This window comes from Nanorana parkeri, unplaced genomic scaffold (genome assembly GCF_000935625.1).
Source record: "Nanorana parkeri isolate BGI_ZX_2015 unplaced genomic scaffold, ASM93562v1 scaffold151, whole genome shotgun sequence".
NCBI classification, from domain to species: Eukaryota; Metazoa; Chordata; class Amphibia; order Anura; family Dicroglossidae; genus Nanorana; species Nanorana parkeri.
The window spans coordinates 2034644-2056560 of record NW_017306419.1 but is presented as its reverse complement, the minus strand read 5'-3'; the positions used below and the strand labels follow the sequence as shown (position 1 = coordinate 2056560).

Below are 21917 nucleotides of genomic sequence, written 5' to 3'. Positions count from 1 at the left end.
GATTTTGTGTTTGAATTTGGGCCAATCACCAACACTGTCACGGGCGTGAGTCACATATTCATACCTGGACGAAGTATTTCCATTGCTCCTGGTGGCTGAGCAGATTGGTGGTAGAGCAAAGGAAGGGTAAGTTCCTGTTGTCTGACACCAGAATCAAGGCAATTTTCTCTTCTAATCTACCTCTTTTATGGCTACCCATAGGTTTTTTTAGGCAAGTCAAGTGGGTGCAGCCAACACTAAAAAGGAACATAAACTTTAAAGAAATCTAAAACCCTTGTAACCTATTTTTAACATGATTCCTTTTTTACCATGACTCCTGTTTTTTCCAGCAACTTCTGGTATAAGGTAAAGTATATCTTGCTGGGTGCCTAGACATCGTTGTGTTGGGAGGTTAAGCCAGCAACATTATAAAAATGTCAGTCTTTTTATGGTCAGATATTACGGTTATATGAGTAAATCTTGACTACAGCCTCCAGAATAAGATGTGACAGTAGGAGGGGTGTTGCCGTCCTGACTCGCTTTCACAGGAGGCTGAGCGGAAGGTGCGGGGAGGAGAGCTTGGTCTATTTGACAGCTGATTCCTCCCCCACACCCCCAGGTCGGCCTCCTGTGACAGCTGAGTCCGCCCCCACCGCTGCCCAAGATTTACTCATATAACCGTAATATCTGACCATAAAAAGACTGACATTTTTATAATGTTGCTGGCTTAACCTCCCAACACAACGATGTCTAGGCACCCAGCAAGATATACTTTACCTTATACCAGAAGTTGATGGAAAAAACAGGAGTCATGCTAAAAATGGGTTACAATGGTTTTAGATTTCTTTAAAGTTTATGTTCCTTCTTTTTAGTGTTAGCTGCACCCACTTGACTTGCCTAAAAAAACCTATGGGTAGCCATAAAATAGGTTGATTAGAAGAGAAAATTGCCTTGATTCGGGCTCAGACAACAGGAACTTACCCTTCCTTTGCTCTCCCACCAGGCGCAATGGAAATACTTCTTCCAGGTATAAATATATGTGACTCACGCCTGTGACAGTGTTGTTGCTTGGTGATTGGCCCAAATTGAAACACAAAATCTATTTTTTTATTTTTGACTTTAATAAAGACTGCAAAGAATGATTCCTGAATCATTAGACTTGAACATCTTAGGAGACTTCCAACACAAATAGCTTTGGACCAATCAATGCTGTGGGAAGGAGAAGACTGTAGATATCACAGGACCAGCATAACTGACTACAGGATTACTCTATCAGCAATGCAGGTAGAGCAAGATGTGCAGTGAGTGGGACTCTAATGCCTAAATCAGAAATTCAGGTAATTGTTTTACACATTTCGCTTAGTTTACACAGCTGAGTGTGCACAGCAGATTATAGTTTTAGATGGTGATTTTCCTTATTTTTTTTTTATACAAGGGCCCTTTAAATCACTAACTCCTACCAGAAGGCTAGGCTTCTTGCAAATTTAATATGCCCATTACACCACAGACACATTTTCCTTACGATATGAAGAGGACGGTGACTCATGCCCTTTAAATCACTGCAGTAGCAGACGGGCTAATTTGGAAACTACTAAAGTAACTCAAACTGAGACACTCTTACCTCCTACAGCTTCTTTACAACAAAAACGATCCTCGTGAACTAGCACAATTACACCGAATAAATGACAAGCATAATTATAATTTAGTATATTTTCAAAGCATGCACACAACAACGCCTTTAAAAGGTTCAGTTACATATTGCAAAAGAATGCCTTAAAGGTGCACTCTTATGAAACATGCACATTTTGTATTAAAAAAAAAGCGGACCCCAGAACGCAGCCAAGCAGCTGAAACATTGTGTCATACTGGAATTCATATGCTGAACCTGGCAGCTAACTACATTGCTATTGTGGACGGTATTCTCATTTTCTGAATGGCTCCTGCATGAATGCAAGCCAAGTGTTCCTTGGTTGCAATAGCAATTTCACCCTGAACCCATGGCACACTTATACATGCACAGTGTTATCAGAGCATGAGATTCACTTAAAAAAAATCTAAATCATTTACCATGAGGAGGTAGTGATGCCCTAATCCTTTGTGAATCTCCCAAATCTGGCAGCATGGGATTAAAGATAACATGCAGTAGATTTATTTCTCCCTCTTCCTGTCCAAATCAATGTTCCCCAGCATGATGCCCTGTGCTGCGTATACATTATTTAGTGTCCTCCTATTAAGGGCAACCAGCAAATACTTGGCAAACGATGGGCAGGCTGGATGCTTTACTGACAAACAAAAAAGCCTTCAGCCTGCATATTAACACTGCCACCTTTAGGCTCGAGTGGTTTATGTAGTAGTGTGTATTTAATACTGCAATTGTCAGACACAATTACATTATTCAAAATAATAGATTAAAGGAGAACTATGAGGTGAGTGCTTTTCACTCACCTCATAGTTCTAGCCGACCTGTGACAATGAGACTGTCACAGGTCGGCTCAGTAGATCGAGAAGTGAGCGAACACATACCGGCGTTCGCTCACCTCTTGATCCTGTCAGAGAGCCGTGACAGGGGAGGGGCTGGATTCACCCCCACCCGCTCCAATCCGCCAGCGCTGACTGGCGGATCGGACAGGGGAGGGTACAGCTGGCTCTGCCTCTAGATAGGCAGAGCCAGCTGTCGCTCATGCAGCTGGGCGGATGCAAACATAATTGTCGGGATCCGCTTCAGCTGCGGCGTTTCAGTATACCGAGGGCTGTAGCTCGCAGTATACTGAGCTTAGGGTGACGGGGGAATGCTAGTTTGTGTCCTCCAGTTACCCTAAGGAGAACTATGGGGAAAAGCCTTAACCCCATAGTTCTCCTTTAATTAAAACTTAGAACAGATTGAAAAAAAAATATTGTTTTGTCAGTCTTTAATTTAAAAAAAAAAAACAGTATACCAAGTAAAAGTCTTCTTTAAACTTAAAAATATATATGATGATATATACAATTATCTGGGTATGCAAATTAGACTCCTAATTAGCTCTTAAAGCCTATTTCCAGATGCAATAAAAAAATGAAAAATTCCCCTTGCAGTGGGGCTACTCCCTTATACAATTCCAGCTCCCCTTTCTGCTCTGGTTGTGGAGTGTCCCTCAGCATCCTCACATCTTATGCAGAGATACGGACCCTGCATTAGACGAAATGATGTTAGCGGGCGGGGAATGGGGAATCAGGCAAGTAAAACTGCTTTAAAGAATCCCCCTAGACAAAAATAAGCAGTTAACCATTAAAGTGCATGAATACACCACTACAAGGGGAGAGTTTTTTTTTATCCGGAGATAGGCTCAAAGAGCTCTTTAAAGGCTACTTCTTTGAAGAGGCAACCATCATTTAAATCTGGTTATACTCCTGTCTAGAGTGTCAGTAAATGTCAAAGACCTTGCTTAGGGCCAGAATTGTCAACTGGGTTAACTGCGGCATTAACCAACCCCAGTAAGGGACAGCTCTCAGTCTGCTGATACTTAAGAGTGTTGTCCTGTGAGCTGGAAAATCTCTGTGCAGGGCGAGACTGAGTGCCATCATTACAGGTCTATTTGACTTCATAATATTTGCCTACTACCATGGAAACACAAAAAGGAGTTTGTGGGAGTGTCAGGTGTAAAAGTTTCAACTGTCATTCAGGATCTTGGAAAACCACTTGGAAAAAAAATAAACTTTTCACAATCTCACATCTTCTCAGAAGCCACAAGCAAAATAGCGGAGTTTATTCAGCATGGATGAGAATACCTTTCATAATTTCAACCAGCCCAAAAGAAAATGAGGGGGAAGGTAGTGGCCAACTTTCCACAGTTTCCTTTACAAGATCAAAAATTAAACGACTGGTGTTGAACAGGAGCAACATCAATAATATTATATGACCAACTTCCATCTAAGGGTGCTGTGGAGCCATTACAACACACCACACCTGGAATTACATTCTGCCAGGATACATGGTACAAACTAATGCAGTCTGAGGTAGGTCATACATGGCCTACTATGAGCAAACCATGTGACTAATCTGATGAATGACTGCAGTAACAGGGAAGTGTAGTAGTCAACTAAGAAACATTGAACAGAGCTGAAACTCGTAACCCATTGAGAGGCGCATGCGCGAGGTGTCCGTGATGGCATCCTCAATGGACGTGTGAGTCGGGAGCCTCGCAACACGGCGGGCGCTGACTTCTCTCCGTGCTCGCAACATTAGAACGGCGGCACCAGCTGGAGACAGGAGGAGATAAAGGCGGAAGGAGCACAACAGAGGCAGGCTGACAAGATAGCCTCGATGGCAGGAGGCAAGCAGAAAGGGGCGAAAAATCGTTCCAAAAAGACAGCACAACAAACGGCAGTAGGAAAGGAGGACAACATTAAGCAAAAGACTGAACATACAAACGCCAACGCTGAACCAACACTTGAAGGGGAAGCAAGAGATACAGATCAAAGCCGTTCATCTACAGCTCAAACAGAAGGAGAACATACAGATCCTGGATCCCTAGCCTCCAGATCACCGGCATCCACCTTATCGCTGCTAGATCATACAGTGGCAAGTATGAGATTTCCTTTATTTCACCCCTCGAGTACTGAGTTACATGAAAGTGATGTGCAGGACAGTGTAAATTCTTTGCAAGATTTTCCACAAGACCCTGACATATTTATAAGATTTTCAAATATGCTTGAACGCGGTCTCTCCTCTATGGCAAAGAAAATCACTACAGATATCAGGGGTGATCTAAGAGATCTGGGAACTCGTATAGAATCAATTGAGAACAAACTTGATTCAACGATTGCTTGCACTAATAATAATGCCTCCTGTATTCAAGAACTACAGAGCCAATTAGAAGAGGCACTATCTAAAATTGATGATCTGGAAAACAGATCAAGACGCTACAATTTCCGGATTAGAGGAGTTCCGGAATCTATTGTAGATTTAGTCCCTGCTGTTCAATCCTTTATCAAAGACCTAATACCAGGCATAGACAACATCTATGCGTTTTGAGCGCTCCTGTAGAGACATTATTGTTAAACCGCATTTTTTTCGGATTAAAGAGTCAATAATGCAGGAAGCTAGAGCGGCATCAGAGCTGCTCTTGATGGGTCACCGAGTACAACTTTATGCGGATATCTCTCCTGCGACTATTCAAAAAAGGCGCTCCCTGAAACCTCTTTTAGCAGCCTTGATCAACCGGGGTGTTAAATACAGGTGGGCCTTCCCATTTCGTCTATTGTTTTTCTATAAAGACCAATCCTACTCCATTAAGACCTTATGTGAAGGTGAAAAACTGCTATCACAATTAGGGATCAATCTCACCGAAAAAGAGCCATTGGCCCACACCCCACCCCAAGAACAGGGGAAACCTCCCATTTCCCCACTATGGAAAAAAACCATCAAGAAGGACACTCTCTAATCTACAAGTCTCTGGAGAAACCGCTGAAAATTGAGCATTAATTTGCAAATCTTAGTTGTTATGAAATATGCTTTTGCTACTCTTTTATAACTAAAATAGCAGAGGGAAGACGCTGCCCGCCGTAGTAGGCCATGCGCCCTTGTTTGCTTTAGCTCCAGGGGACAACCCCTGGCCTAGACCAAACTCTCATTCAACTTAGATTGTTTGAGTAAGTTGAAATGGAGGAGGGAGATTCTCTCCTGATTGACTGTTTGTTTGTTTTCTGTGTTATGTTTTTCCTTGTTTTTTTTTTTATTTTATCCTTTTCCTAAATTGCCTATGGCCGTATTTGTAGCAGTTTCCAAATGGTCCCAAAAATTTTCTCTCTTGGTTTACCAACTGAAAGGCGGGGGGGAGAGTGTACAGTCGAAATACAAGTAATTGTACTCTTAATGACGCTAAATGTAGGTACTAAATCTCTAACACTAGCCTCACATAACATCCAGGGCATGAATATCTTGGTGGAGAGAAGGAAGGCTTTCCAAAACTACCACTCTCATCACATCGATGTGCTACTCCTGCAGGAGACCCACTTTTCAGCATCTAGCCCCCCCATCCTCCCTCCATAAGCACTTCCGAGGTTTTATTTGGCAAGTGCGAAGGAGAGAAGCAAGGGGGTGGCTATATGCTTCTCTGAAAAAGTGGCTTTTATCGCTTTGCTGGAAATCAGAGATCCAGAAGGACGATATATACTGTTAAAAGGATGCATAGATAAACAGCTATTTACCTTTATATCATACCATGCACCGAATACAGCTCAGATAGCCTTCTTCATCTCTATGTTCAGAGCTCTCTCACCATATTTTGAAGGTATAATTATCTGCGCTGGAGACTCCAACATAGCATTGGACTCCACCATTGACAGGACATGCAAAAAACAATCTAAAACCAAACCTGTGGTAAAGGCCGGGCTCCTTCTCACTGGAATATTACGGTCCCATTACCTAATAGATATCTGGAGAGAACAAAACCCCAAAATCAAAGACTACACATACTTTTCATATGCCCACGGGACTTATGCAAGAATTGTCCACATATTTGTTAGGTCTAACCTCATTCCGCTAGTAAACTCCTCTCATATTAAGGATGTAGTTTGGTCAGACTACTCTATGGTCACAATGTGCATCTCCCACCTACAAGGCTTTAATAAACCGTTCCAATGGAGATTAAACGAGTCACTTTTAAGCTCAGCACCGCTATGTAATGAGATCAAAGCACATTTAACTAACTATTTTTCGATGAATGTTGCTCCGAATGTGTCCCCAGTCATGGTGTGGGCAGCTCATAAAGCGACCATCCGAGGCATATTCATCGAACAGGCCACTAGAACCAAGAAACATACCACAAAACATATAATAGAACTAGAGAGTAAGTTAAAAACACTCACTGAATTACATAAGCAAACTCTTTCTCTCGCTCTGATTCGAAAAATAGAGAGGGTTAAAACAGAACTTAATCTGCTCATGACCACAAGAGCAGAAAAAAGCCTCCGTTGGTCAGCGAATAAGCTCTACACACATAGAGACCGAATGGGCTCGCTCCTGGCCTCTAAATTAACACCAAAACCGCGTAATCGCCTAATTCCTACAATCAGATGTAGGTCAGGCGATTACACTCAAAACCCAATAAAGGTACTTGAGGAATTCCATTCATGCTACACTTCATTATATGAGGTACAAACAGATATATCAGCAGAGCAAAAATCAAGGTTTTTTGGAGATCTTGTGGCCCCAGTATTATTGCCTGAACACAGACTAATTTTGGAAGCCCCGATTTCTCTCCCAGAAATTAGATTAGCAATGAATATGGCGAAATCTAATTCGGCCCCAGGTCCAGATGGACTACCTATTAACTATTAGAAAAAATGTATAGAGATCTTGGCACCTTTCATGGAAGCCTTTTTTAACTCCTTACATTCAGGCGCCCCTCTGGACCTGGATCTGAACAGAGCTTACATAAGTATCATCCCTGAGCCACACAAAGACTCAGGGGAAATTATCGGGACTTCGAGTCAATGCCTCCAAGTCAGTAGCATTAAATATTAATCTTTCTGTTGAAACCTGGTCGGGCCTTAAAAATTAATTCCCATTTAACTGGCGCACAGACTTTTTACAATATGTGGGAGTGAAACTCACCCCCCTGTACACCAAATTATATATGGTAAACTTTCCACCACTATACAAATCTCTCAGGGAAGATATGATTAGATGGACTACATATAACATATCCTGGATATCCATTCAATCAAAATGACTTTATTCCCTAAAATACTGTATCTATTTAGGACACTACCAATCCCGATTCAACGGACAGATCGCTCCGAGCGGGGTCATCTGGCAGTCTCCGGCCACCTAAATTAGGACCCGGAGACTGCCAGATGACCCCGCTCGGAGCGCCGCACACCGAGCAGCAGTGACGCGACGCTCGGCGAGGTAAGTAAGAAGACGCGCTGGCGCTGACTCGAGTATAAGCCGAGGGGGGCACTTTTCACCCAAAAAAATGGGCTGAAAATCTCGGCTTATACTCGAGTATATACGGTATATGGTGGCTTGGGAGATAGAAATAGGGACACCACTCTCCCTAGAAGAATGGCAACAGTGTTCTATAAGATCAACTAAGGGACTGTTAAATGTTTCTCTCTTAGAAGCCAACTACAAGGTTTTTTCCCGATGGTATCTTGTGCCAGCAAAATTAGTGAATATGGGCCCAGGCGTCAGTTCGTTATGCTTCAGGGGCTATAAACAGCAGGGCACTATGCTCCATGTCTGGTGGCAGTGCCCAGGATTACGACCTCTCTGGAACAAGTTGTTTGCCCTGCTTTCTAGGATTCTCAGGATCTATATCCCCAGAGACCCACAGTATATATTACTAAACAAATCAATCCCGGACATCTCTAGAACACGGAGCAAACTTGTTTCTTTTTTTCCCCTGGCGGCTAAGACATCAATAGCTCGGTCCTGGAAAGCTGAAAAGGTTCCATTCTCTCTGGTGCTGTCTAAAGTGAATTGGATCATGATCCATGAGAAACTATATAGCATTTTGCAGGACAGCTATGCAGAATTTGAAGCAGTATGGGAGCCTTGGTTGATATACCAAGAGATCTCAAATGCACACAGCATTACTCCCGATGCTTTAGCTTAAGCATTCCTGTTCTGCTGCTTGGAAGAGGTCGGCTTGAATTTGACTCAAATGACCCTCTTTGTAGTCCCTGTGCAACAGAGCTGAGACTGGGGGAAAAAGCAGCACAAGGAGCCAATCAGGTCTGCTGCAGTGCAAGGAAAATACTGATAGGAAGACAGTGGAGAGAGAGAGAGAGATGAGCTCAGACTTCTGTTTCTCTTTTCACTGTCCAATCACAGGCTGGTGGCAGGATAAGTAAGTGTTTCTAAACAGCAGCAGGGAAAACTCAGGTTCCCTGCCCCGCTAAAAAGGACTGTGCAAATCAAAGGGCTGAATGGACAGAAGTAAAAATCCCTTGGCAGGTAAAATAGCTCACGTATGCATTTCATCTGTGTATTCAGTGGTTTGTTTGGAGTTCAGCTTTAAGTGGAAATGCATAACTTCTATCCAAACCTGGTAGTCCTACTGCACCAGCATATAAGAAGTGTTCATATCTTAAGGGGGTTTTATATGTCAACAGATTTTATTTTTGTAACACTGATTGCAAGATATTGCCCTCATGACAGCGCTCCTTTAAATGGATTAGTCATTATGTAATGACAACCTGCAACCTACAGCGCTTCAAATCTCTCTCCAAATCTGCAAATAATCTGCTCTTCACACGGTTGAATTTTGCCCCTCCAGCAGCTGGCTTCTTCTTTTTGTGGATAAAAGAACACAGGACAGAATCCGATTACATTCCTATAAAGTGAGCTGTAGACACCTCCAGCCTCAGCGCTGTTATTAAATTCCTACATCTGCAAATCCATCTAACAACTAAATTGCTGAAAATCTCAGCTGCATCATGGACTTCACTCTGTACTTAACCAGACACTGTAAAATTAAATTACACAACATGCTAGCAAATAAAACCTAAGAAATGGAAATGAAAAGTGGCAGTAAAAAAACATGTCTCCTGGATCAATTTACTAAGTCTGCCTAAAAGGGACAGAACTTGAAATATTTATCTGACATATCTAGAACCACATCAAGTGTGCCTCTGGCCCAAAAGAGTGCTGATAAGTCATGATTGGTTATGTCCAAAACAGTTCTAAATGCAATAGGATGTGTACAGTGAAATAACCCGCTGCAGTTTTTAAAGGCTTATATGGAGAGCAGTCCAACTGGAGGAATGTTCACTTTATTTACCGCATGTCATAAATTGAAACAAAAAAAAAAATCCTCAGCCTAATTCCTGGAGTTCTCCTTTAACCTCAACATATTACCTAAAATTAAACTGGACCCAACTAGCACTAGTAATAAAGCAGGCAAACGTATTCCATCAAGAAGCTTACTTTCTTATCAAGGTACTACATTATATACTAACAGCAAAAGTCCATCCGTCTTTGAACAGGGTAGATTTTAGAAGTTCCAGTGGTACAAATTATACTATTTATGTCTTACAAGTAAAATCTGTTTCTTGGAGTACATCAAAGAACACATGGAGTTAATACTTGAAAGAATAAGTTATGCAGCTGCCTTTAGCTGATTGGACACTGGTAAGGACAATCCTGCATAATCCCCTCATCCCCAACCTGCCTCTGTTTTTTTAGCAAGCAGTAAAGAGTCAATACAGAAGACAAAAATCCTGTTTTTCCATTGTACATCACATGGAGTTAAAGTATTACTGATGGTTGGGTGTTTTCTGTGCATTAAGGTAAAAAACACTCAGTAGCTTTTTGACTCCCCCGTCCTCCTCACACTTACCTGTCAATACTGTCGGTCCCTGAACTGATAATCATCCCCGAACTTCCTGGTTGCCATAGGCTCCTTCTGCCGTCAGTCAAACTGTTGGGCGGGGGAGGGGCGTGGCCTGCTGCAGGACTGTGTGTGTCTATGGACGCACACAGCTACCGCGGGCACGGCTTGGAACACGCACACATGGGTGCCACCACAGTAGAGGCTTAGCTGCTGGAGGCACTCGTGCAGGAAGGAGCATGATACGAGGACCCACTAGAGACGCGGAAAAAAAAAAAACACAGATCTAATGAGATACCTTTAATTCTTGAATGGATGGGATGTCCAAAAGCAGTCCAACAGAGGTGCGGGCAATACAGCAAACAATGGCTAACAGGCCCCTGAAAACAACAACAGGAAACCCCCAACAGGGAACTAAAAACAGAAGGGGTCCAGACATCAGAGAGCTGACTGAAGAACCTTGCGACTCAAGTCAGCCTGAATTTCCTCCTGGTAAAACTTGGCAAAAGTGTGAACAGAGGACCTGGTGGCAGCATTAGAGATTTGGGATACTGAAGATTGATGCTGGAAGGCCCAAGAAGACCCCACTAACACTCCTAGTATAGTAAGCCTTAATGGGAAAGGAGGAACTTTACCCTTAAGCTCATAGGCCTGAGTGATAAGTGAAAATTCACAGAATCCACCTAGCAATATTGGATCAAGAAGCTCAATGCAGCGGACTGAAGCAACAGAAAGGTAAACATGAACAGACGGAAACATGTCCAAACAATCAAGAGAAACCTCTTCAGAATGTTTAGGAGCAAGACATAAGAATGGCAGGACAATGTCCTGGTTCAGGTGGACGGTAGAGACCACCATACGAAGAAAGGAGGCCCTTAGCCTTTTGGAAAATGGAAAACCAGAAAGGGCTTGTTACAAGCCAGGGCCACTATTCAGAAACATGCCTGGCAAAGGTAATGGCAACGAGGAAGGCAACCTTGTGAGTGAGTAGGGCTTAGAGGCTCAAAGGACATCTTTTGCACCGCTGACGGGACTAAACTAAGGTCCCACGGAGACAATGGAGAGTGAGAGGCAAGTGGTCTCTGGAAAAGAACTGCCAAGGCAGAAATTTTGCCCTTGATAGTACTAATACATCTCTAGTGTTTAGCCTTGATTGTAGGAAAGAATACATTACAGGAAGTCAAACAGGAGAAGGCAAATGGCAGACACTTGCACAGTAGATAAACCCCAGATGGAGGCTGTACAGGCAGGCTCTCTCTATTAAAGGAGAACTATGGGGTCAGTGTTTTTCCCCATAGTTCTCCTTAGGGTAACGGGAGAACACAAACTAGCATCCTCCCGTTACCCTAAGCTCAGTATACCGCGAGCTACAGCTCGCGGTATACTGAGACGCCGCAGCCGGAGCGGATCCCGACATCGATGTCAAGATCCGCCCAGTCAGCGCTGGCCGATCGGAGCGGGGAGAAGGGAACCCAGCCCCTCCCCCTGTCATGGCAGAGAGCCGTGACAGGATCGAGAGGTGAGCGAACCCGGTATGTGTTCGCTCACCTCCCGATCTACTGAGCCGACCTGTGACAGTCTCATTGTCACAGGTCGGCTAGAACTATGAAGTGAGTGGAAATCACTCATCTCATAGTTCTCCTTTAATATGATAATGCAGTGATGATTAGCGATATGTAGTACATAAGACAAAGTGCATCGTTCAGAGTTGAGCAGTGTGCAAGATGTAACTTACTGCATAATGTACGGAATGCGGCAGTCTGGGGCATGTCCTGTAGAACACAACGTACAGAATGGACACCTCAATACACATAGCACATACAGTACACCCCTTCATTTCATCTGCCTCACAATTCCCATTAATGGATCAACAGGATGACACTTTTTAGGTTAACTACATCCTGGCAGACAACATTTATTTCTCCTAGGCTTCGCTATGACATGAAGGTCTATCCACTTCTTGCATGTCACTTCCTGCTCCGACCAACACTGCTTGCACTCAACTCTGTCATGTGAAAGTGTATGGGTGGGGCTACCTCTCACTCCTACTTATTAGTTTGTTTTTTTTATTTAATATATCTATTGGGGTATGGCAGTACTAACAGGATTCACACACCAAAAGTGCCATGTCATAAACATTTTGCCATCTATTTAAACAAAATCTTTAACAACCCAGCAACAAAATCAAATAATCTACTCAAAAGTACACTGCACTAATCATAAAATACTAACAAATTCAACCTATCTAGGGCTATGCTTTTATATTTTTCCCGAGCCCATGTGCATGTTTCCACACAAAGGTCAGTTAAACTTTAATACATTTTTAAAACCCTTCTCCAGCAACGTTAACCCCCTACCCATTCCTTCCTCCATTAAAGAAAAAAACAAAACAGCCCTTTACTTACCTATGTCACTTTGGCTGCATTTCTCCTGTAAGCGACGACTGGTAATCCAGCCCTGGAGCCCAAAGGACAACCAGTCTTGTTACCATCTTTCTTGTGACCTTATTTCATCGCAACAGTCTTCAGGAACTGAGAGTTCCTTGCTGCTGGACAGCCAAGGGGACCCAGACAGTGATTTGAGAACCTGAAGAAGGACTCCTTGGCAGCCAAGAAAATAGAAGACTCAGAATCCAGGACATCATGCAACCATGGATTAAGTAAATGGGGATTTTAACTCAGCAATTGATTAGAGGGGGGCAGCAGGCTGGAGTTCAGACAAAGGTTGTGCTGGAACCTCACTTCTCTATCATGGCAACGAAGACCCCATAATTTCTAATTGGAACACAACAGGAAGAATGGTATATTTAGAAATTAGCAAAGAAGGGCTAGGAAGCGGAGTAGGAGGCGGCACTGAGGTCTTAAGTTAAATCATATTTAGGGACATAACCTGCAAAGAGTTTTTAGGTATCCTCACATTTGCAGTTCTTTCTTCCCAGAAACCTAAAACACACTAAGAGGTTAATCAGTTTTCATCCAAACTGGCCACAGTGTGTGTGCATGCAATAGGGGGCAGGAACTGATAGGAATGTTCCTTTTCACAATTCTTTATTGAGAGGAGATTTTTCAAAATAAACAGTTACAGATAGATGCATTTGGAAGATTACAACATTCTGTTATAAATTCTATTGATTACATACAGTTGAAGGATTAGAACAGTGTTACGTACTTTGAATGCTGCAGTATTTGTCACCATCACATGAATAAATATTAAAAATAATAAAGTAGCATGTTGTCTCTGAACACATAATATATATTTTCTAATACGGCACAATAAAAACCAGATCTATCTACAGTTTTCAGGAGAAGAGTCATAGCACTGCCATGACTATCCTAAATATAAGTAAAACACCGCAGTGGCCAAACCAGGTAGCTCAGAGGATGTATTATATTCACCGTATATATCCACTTCTTATTAAACATATTGTGCAATCACTATTCTGCAGAAGTGTATATACCCCTGCTAACCCCCAACAGTTCCTGCCTCTGCGTTCTTTTACATAATCCCATTACTAGAAACAAAAACATGAAGCTGTTGCCACCAAGCTGTTGACCACTCAACTCTGACTGCCTTCTGAAACACACAGCACTCCAATGACAGTGATTTACAAAATTAATTTAGAGACCCAATCCACAGGCTGAAAATCTTAGGCCTTTTAGTCCTAAATTTTACAAATGTGACTGCAACTAACGATTATTTTCATAATCAATTAGTTGGCTGACTATTTTTTTAGATTTATCGGTTAAAGAAAAAAAAATGAAATACCATCTTTTATTTCAAATGAAATACACAAATGCAGTGATACAAGCAAAGTTTACTTCAGAACAAAACTACATGCACATTTTTTGCATTGCAAGACACTGGAATGCACAACATTGCAGTACCGTGCATTTCGAGTGCTGGCGATCACACTGCGGGCGGCAGGCGTGTCTGCGGCGTCGTTGATTTGAATGGCACCACAACACACATACTGCAGCAGAAATTGTCAAGTCGAAACCAAAAATTACTTTTCCCACCTTTTCTTTTATATTCTTTTAAATAATTGTATGTTTTATATTAGACATTTAAATTAGTTTCATGGATTTAAAATAATATGATTGTAAATCTCCAATATAATAGCAAAATTTGTATTTAAAATAAATAAAAGCCCGGTCATCAGTTTAGAGTTAGTCATGAACATTGGCCGGAAAATATTGCTCTCACTCCGGCGGACGCGGCGATATCTGACGTAGCGCAATCGTCATTTTCATATGTAGGTGCACCCGACCTGCATTTCCGGGGAAACTTTTTTAAGTGTATTTTTAATTTTATTTAACCTTGGGTACAAAAAATGAAAAAAAGGCCTCAGTCATGAAGGGGTTAAACCTCTAATGTCGCCTTTCCGCTTCACTGGGAAATGAAAGCTCCCTGCGGAGGCAGCTGAATGTAAATACAGCAGGCAGTGGCTGGGAGCAATAGCCAGCCTCCTATTGGCTATTTTAAATGACAATACCCAAATAGCAGACTGGCTATTGCATCCGCCCATAGCCTGCTGTCAATCAGCAGAGGAGGGAACTGAAGGAGAATTCATAGAACACCGTCAGAAGAGGGGGCACGGCGGAGCAAAGAAAGGAAAAGGGGGGGCAGCGGAGGAGGAAATGAGGCACCAGTGGAGGTACGAGGGGGGCACCAGTGGAGGTACGAGGGGGGGCAGCGAGGATATAGAGAATTTCTTCTCCCCGCTGGTGCGGGCTGCTGTGGTCTGTGTCCCCACTGCCTCTACCGACACAGGCGAGGATTGAAAGGGACACAGACCACTGCAGCCAGTACCAGCGGTAACGAGAACAGAGGACGGGGGCGGCTGCAAATAATCGAACAATTCACAGATCGATAATGAGAATCGTTAACAAAGATTCTCATTAACGATTATAATCAATTAAATTGATTAGTTGCTGCAGACCCAATTACAAATCAGTGCAAGAAAGTCTCAAACACTTAGGAGAAGTGGGGGGGTTGGTGTTTGTATTTTACAATTTAAAAAGTATGTTTTATTCATACCGAATCTGAAAACAGGTTTGAGGGTTTAGAGGCTCTTTAAATGGATTTGACTTGTTTTTCTGGCAGATGGATCTGTAAGACATCATACAACTTGTTGCCAAAAACATCTTAAGTGAGATAAGTGATCTGCTATTGATGTTTACCACAAATCAAAATGGAAAAAGAGAACTCGGCTTTGTTCCTGAACAACATTTTGCTATTTTGAAATACATGACTGAGTTGGAAACAATTTTTGAAGTATGTACTTTAAAACAAAATGTTTAACACAAAAAAAGATCACCCAGATCAGATGGTATGCAGTTCACCTGCTTCTGAAATTTGGCCGAGCAACAGGATGACAGTTCTCAGTGATTAGAGCACACCTATAGGCTTTTTATATGTAGTACTCTGGCAGCAAGATGATAATAGACACTTGCCCTTGCCTGCTAGCACAATTTCATTTATATAGTATCTTGGTTCCCACAGGGTGCTCCATTACACAAACAGTGACTACACCTCTTAATGATCGCAGCATGGTTTGGTCCTTCTTCCTACTGGCAGATGAGGTTGTACATCACATTTTGTGTACGCCAAGGTAAAAAGTAAAAAGAAAATGGTTAGGCTACATTGCAAGATAAGGGACTTGGTTGTTTTTCCTGCAACAGAGGACTCTGGGTGTAACTGAACCACAGTAGCTGAATGTCAGTACTACTTATCAGTACTATTTTTGTGCGACAAATTGTGGGCAATAGAACAATATATTTGTACAGTGTTATCAAAAATGTTGGTGCCAAATAACCTAATAATCTGAACACTGCGGTCTCATCAGAAAAATTTGCATGTAAGCCTGCAAAGCACTGCAACTGCTCAGGCTCCTTCAGATGCTTCCGCCTAGTTCCTGTTTATACTACGGTATGGACTTTCAGCTATGGGACGTGAGGAAGTATGAATGGACTACATGCGTGGTGATGTCACTGCATTGAGAACCATGAGTCCCCCTACTGTAGTGATTGACAGGGACTTGTAATCTCTCCATTAACAGATACTGTGAATAGATGACGTGGCTGTGAGGAAGAAGCATTGCACGTGCCGATTTCTAAAACTTACAGAAGCCTGCGAAGAGAAGAACCATGCGATTCAGGTAACTGGGGCTACGGATTGGGCATGGAGGGCTGGGTTATGGGACCGTGTTTTATGTTAAACCCTGAATATGGTTTAAAAAGTAGAGTTATTCTTTAAAGTCAGTTTCTGCTTTCCCCACTCTGAAGACAGCAAAAATTTCACTTCAAAGTGAATGTAAAGCAAAATAATTTAAAAAAATTAAATATGCAGTTCATCGCATTTCGGACGACTTTTTGCATTCAGGGGCAGGAGGGGGCGTGGCAGTGCTTTGAAGTCAATGTCACTGCAGCCACAGCCCCGCCCGCAGTTTGATCGCCTGCATGAGAACACATGGCACATCAGTGCCCTCTGCAAAAATAGTGCACGCCCCCTCCCGCCGGTGAATGCACGAAGCTGGCCGTAATGCGATACAGTGCATTCCACAGGCTGACTGCTCTGGAACGCACTGTTTATGGTGTGAACCGGTGCGAAATGCACTGGAAGCGGTTCCTGTGCGCTGCATTGTGCATGACTGACAGTCATGTTAAATGATTACAGATGAAAGTAGTCACTCGCACTCCATGACATTAAAGTCAATGCTGTTTATTGACTGAGATAACACACATATCCTTAGCGACGTTTCAAGACCATTCAGCATGGAGGGCAACCACGGCTCCTTTCATAAATGCAGTGGAGGAATGAGCACAGTGACCCAGGGACCGGAAGTGTGTTAGTTGCTGGATTACGAGCTAGTTCACACCAGAACTGCGAGCGTCTGCGCAGCTGCAGTGAAATTTTACTGCGATTGATCCATGTTTTGTTTTTTTTTCGTTATTTTAGCTTAAAATGGGCTTTCAGGTGCAGTCACGTGCATTTGCAATGGAACGCAGCAAAAACACATGCAATCATGTGCAGCTAAAATAGGGCAAGCAATACTTTTTCTGACTGCATTGAAATGGACTTCACTGGTATAAACAGAGCACCAGAAATCCCATTGGAAAGCATTGTGACACAATTTTAATGCAGCTGCTAAGCTGAACAGACTGCAACACAACTGCATCTGGTGTGAGCTAGCCCTACCAGGTATATTTAAAAGTAAAAAAAGACTGAAAAATATATATTCAGCATATTTAAGGACTGGTAAATAGCAATTTATCACATTTATGTTTTTGGTTTTAGATAAACTTTAATAAACTGGAGTTATCAAGGAAAGCAAAATGTATTCAATAGGTGATGTCTGCATTTGTACATTTTCATGCTAACCTTTTCACTTGATTGTCTTCTCTTTTTAATCTGTATAAAATCGGTTTCCACCTTTTCTGCCAGCTCCAGTTTTCTTTTGTTGCGTTTGAAAGCAGCTAAACTTAATTCTGCAAAGATAAATAAGTAATGTTAGCCTTCTGCACAATATAAATGTAGAAAGGAAACAGAAATCAATAACCTAGACTCTCTATACATGGTATACATATTTATAAAATGTGACTGTGGCAATATACTCCTAAAGATTCAGTTTGCAATCATCAGCCGTAGTTTGCCGCTCTGAGAAATTCAGCATTAAATAATGATCTGCAACTGCCTAAAGAAACAAGATTGAATTTAGAAATGTTCATTGGAAGAATTCGAGAACATGCCAAGTGTGTGCTGGAGTATTTGCAAGATGGAAACACACTAGAATATTTGTCAGGCACAACATTTGCAAATTTTGCTGACACATAGCGAAATTGGTTAAATACAAAAGTGCTAAATGACAGGAATCCGTATTTCAGACTGAGCTGCCGACATTTATACGAGTGTAAGGATGTGATGTATTTCAGCTGTGTTACCATTTTGGAAACTTTTAGAAAAAAATAATTGGACTGAAAACTGACAAGTGCTTAATTACAAGACGACGTTCTGTTTTCACATACAAAACTAAAATTCCAATTTTTGTAGATGCTGTAGATTTAAAACAATACGTTCCCTGTAATAGAAGAATGTTTATATTCACCTGTTTCAATGCAAGCCTCTGGAATCTTTGTTCTGTTCCAGACCTGCGGCCACCTAAAGAATGTTCACATCCTATACTTCTGGGAGTGTTGAATGTCTGCGACCCCCACTAGGAACTTGGGTACCATCCTCTGGCCTTTACATCACTGCTATGTACTGTATTGACCTTGGAAATTGAACCATTGTGTGCCATGAGTGACCATGCATCCAACACACCTAAGTCTACATTCGCACGGGGCTTAAGGCTGCGGCTTGGGATTATTGGGGCAGGAATCCCAGGTCTGTCTGTGCATCTGTCAGTAGATGTTCGCATGTAATCATACCTGTACATGGATTGATTACCTGCAGTTTGGGATAGATGATTGTCAATGACAATTATCTATCCCGAAACGCAGGTAATCGTCCATGTACGATTGAATGCGGAATAACGTTGACAGATGCGTTTGCCGTTAGCCTGTCATTCACCTGAATGGGCACAGCAGCTTCGTCTATAGCAACCCACCTGGGATTCCTGCCGCAAGAGTCTGTAGGTTCTTGCCGCAGGAATCCCCAGTCGCAGCCCCATGTGAATATTCTTCAGGCAGCCTTAGCTCTTCAACGAAACACAGATTTCAGGAACAGTCTGTGGAACAACTGGGTATAAACATTCTTTTATCGTAGCAAACTTTTTATACAATTATTTTAGAGGAGTCAGAGCCACTTTAAAAAAAAAAAAAAAGCTGACTGTTTCTAATAGATCTTTTAGATTTTCCATATTCAAGTTCTCATTAATTCAGATCTGTTACAGCCGCCCATTAGGAGGGCGTTTCACTCTCATTGGTAAAGTTTTCATTTATTGGAGCTTCTTCATGCAAGCGCCTTCATTTAGCCATTGGGTTGCCTACTCCCCCAGACCTAATAGCCAAATAAAGGAGATCACAAAACAGGCTGACAACGCTGCTGCTAATTGCAAGGCAGTGGCTTAGTACTGTCAGCCTGCAAAAGGAGATGCAGTCCAGGAAAGAAACTTTACAACAGTTTTACAAAAAAAACTAATTTGCTTCAGAAAATTGTATTGCTGGGTATTAAAAGAATACCCAGCATTCCTGAAATGGAAGTCCTTGTTCAGGCACTTCCTGCCACAGTGGGATAACTGACTTTTAACTGTGCTCCTGCATTGTCACCCTATCACATGCACCCTTGTGTAATCGGCTGTGCTGACACACATTAGAATGCCATTTACCACCATTGTCACAATCAGGAAGTCGTTCCAGAGCAACGAAGTGAAGTCGACAGTAAAATGAGTGCTTATAGACAGGAAGTTGCTGATCAGGCAAATCAACAGCACTAACATGCAAAAAAGGATGAAATAAAATGACAAAGGTCTATGACACACAGTGCTTTAGCACTAAACGTAAAGCAATGTCACCCAGTAGGTTTTAGATCTACTAGTGCTAGTCTAAAAAGTTAGAACACTGTACTAAAATATCTGTAAAAAATAAGTCAAGGCAACTGGACTTGCTGTATTTTTCTTGAAGACGTTTCACTAGTCATCCAACCAGCTTTCTCAATTCAGAATGACTTGTACAAGAATTATCTGGGAATAAATATGGTGAATGTTGCTCCGATCCCAATCCACATAATCTGTTAGTCACAACCAGGTGTTAATTTGCATAATTGAAGCTAGGAGGTGTTAATAACTTGACCAGAGAGAGGTGTTAAAACAGCATTGTATGTGGCAGACAATAGATATACCCCCCACCCCCCATCTCTATTCAAACTTGGCTTATCCATTTTACATAAATGGACTCTTTCACACCTCTTTTAAACCAGTCCTCCCCCCCTGTCTAGGATGCGTACTTGACTGTCTTCAAAGGAGTGACCTTTAGATGTAGGTATACTGCCGAATCCTGACCAGAGGGTTTGGCTCTTCTATGCTGTGCCATACGCTGGTGTAGCTGCTGTTTTGTTTCACTGACATACAATTCTGAGCACTCCTCACTGCACTGAACTGCATACACAATGTTGTTCATCTTGTGTTTTGTGTGTGCCAGTTGTTGCCTCAGTGTATTGCTGGGTTTTAAAGCAGACAGGCATGTGATGTTTTTTTAAAAACCCTTCTGTTTTGATCCATGACCTGGATGAATGAGAACCTTCACAGACACTGTACTAGAATGACTGGAGCAGTAAGTGTAAACTATTTGATGAGGTTATATCATGAGGATGATATTTTGTTCTTAATAGGCTGAATGAATAATAAACACATCTTCATCTTACTCTAATCCATATTCTCATGTAAAGCCATGATCATGTCTGATGAGAATTATGTAAGATTTGTGAACAGGATGCCATGCACAGAATGTTCTACAGAAATATTTGTCCAACAATTATTTTCTTTGACAGGAAATTAACAGTCTTTTCTGTCTTCAGCATTAAGAGGGATGGAGACAAAACAAACGAGAGGAGAGCACACATAAAAGCGAGCATTACAAATATCACTCAGTTTGGCAGACATTTATCAAGATTGTGCAAAACAATGCAAAGTACAGCATGAGATGAGATAATCGGTTTCAACCGTCTAAATGTAAACAGACAACATATGAAGTCCTTTTTGATTCTCAAACCTTCGCTGAGATATATAAATTGATTTAACAGTAAACCCATATGTTTTTTGGTCTTTGAAGGAACCTTGTCACTTTTTTTTTTCTATTTTAAAGCATGTGCTAAGATTGAGAAAAAAATCTACAAAATACTGAGATATGTGCAATGTTTTAATTACATTTAGTATTTAGAAAACTAGACATGATAGGTGGTAAGTGCATCATTTATTTTCTCATTTTGCACCTGAATGACAGTCTAATCTATCTACTGTATATTAACAGGGTAAGCTTAAAGTGACAGCAGCGGCACAACACATATATGCGGGAGCGTGGCAGATGGGCTTTAAAGTGACACTAAACTTGGGATTTACATCTATAAAATGTATTCAAGCACCTTAACTATTAACAAAAGTGTATCTTATTTGTGTATCACTCGGCTGTAGATCCTCAAATCATCTCTGAATTCATGCCAATACTGTCCTTCCTTCTGGAGGGTGGCTACTTTTGTTCCCCATGGTACCTGTGTGTGTTGTAAAGTGGCAACCGCTCCAATCTCCCTCCTGTGATGGACTACAATCTCAATACAATCTCAATACAAATTAGTAAACTAATTGTAGTCCATCACAGGAGTGAGCTTTGAGCAGTGACTACTTTACAACACACACAGGGACCATGGGCAACAAAAGTAGCCACCCTCCAGAAGGAAGGGCAGTTCTGAGATCATTTGAAAATATATAGCTGAGTGATACACAAAAAAGTTACATTTGTGTTAATAGTTAATGTGCTTGAATCCAGTTTTAAGATTTAAAGGAGAACTATGAGATGAGTGATTTCCACTCACCTCATAGTTCTAGCCGACCTGTGACAATGAGACTGTCACAGGTCGGCTCAGTAGATCGGGAGGTGAGTGAACACATACCGGGTTCGCTCACCTCTCGAT

At 41.9% G+C, this 21917-nt stretch overlaps 1 protein-coding gene across 1 annotated transcript in view; it reads right to left on the bottom strand.

Moving 5' to 3' along the window:
• TASP1 (taspase 1) overlaps nt 1-21917 on the bottom strand; it is a gene marked incomplete at its 3' end in the record, with an annotated part of 90428 nt that overhangs the window by 23428 nt on the left and 45083 nt on the right. The window contains exon 8 of the mRNA XM_018554265.1: nt 17676-17782. Coding sequence (XP_018409767.1) covers nt 17676-17782 — 107 coding nt within the window. The remainder of the gene's footprint in view (nt 1-17675; nt 17783-21917) is intronic.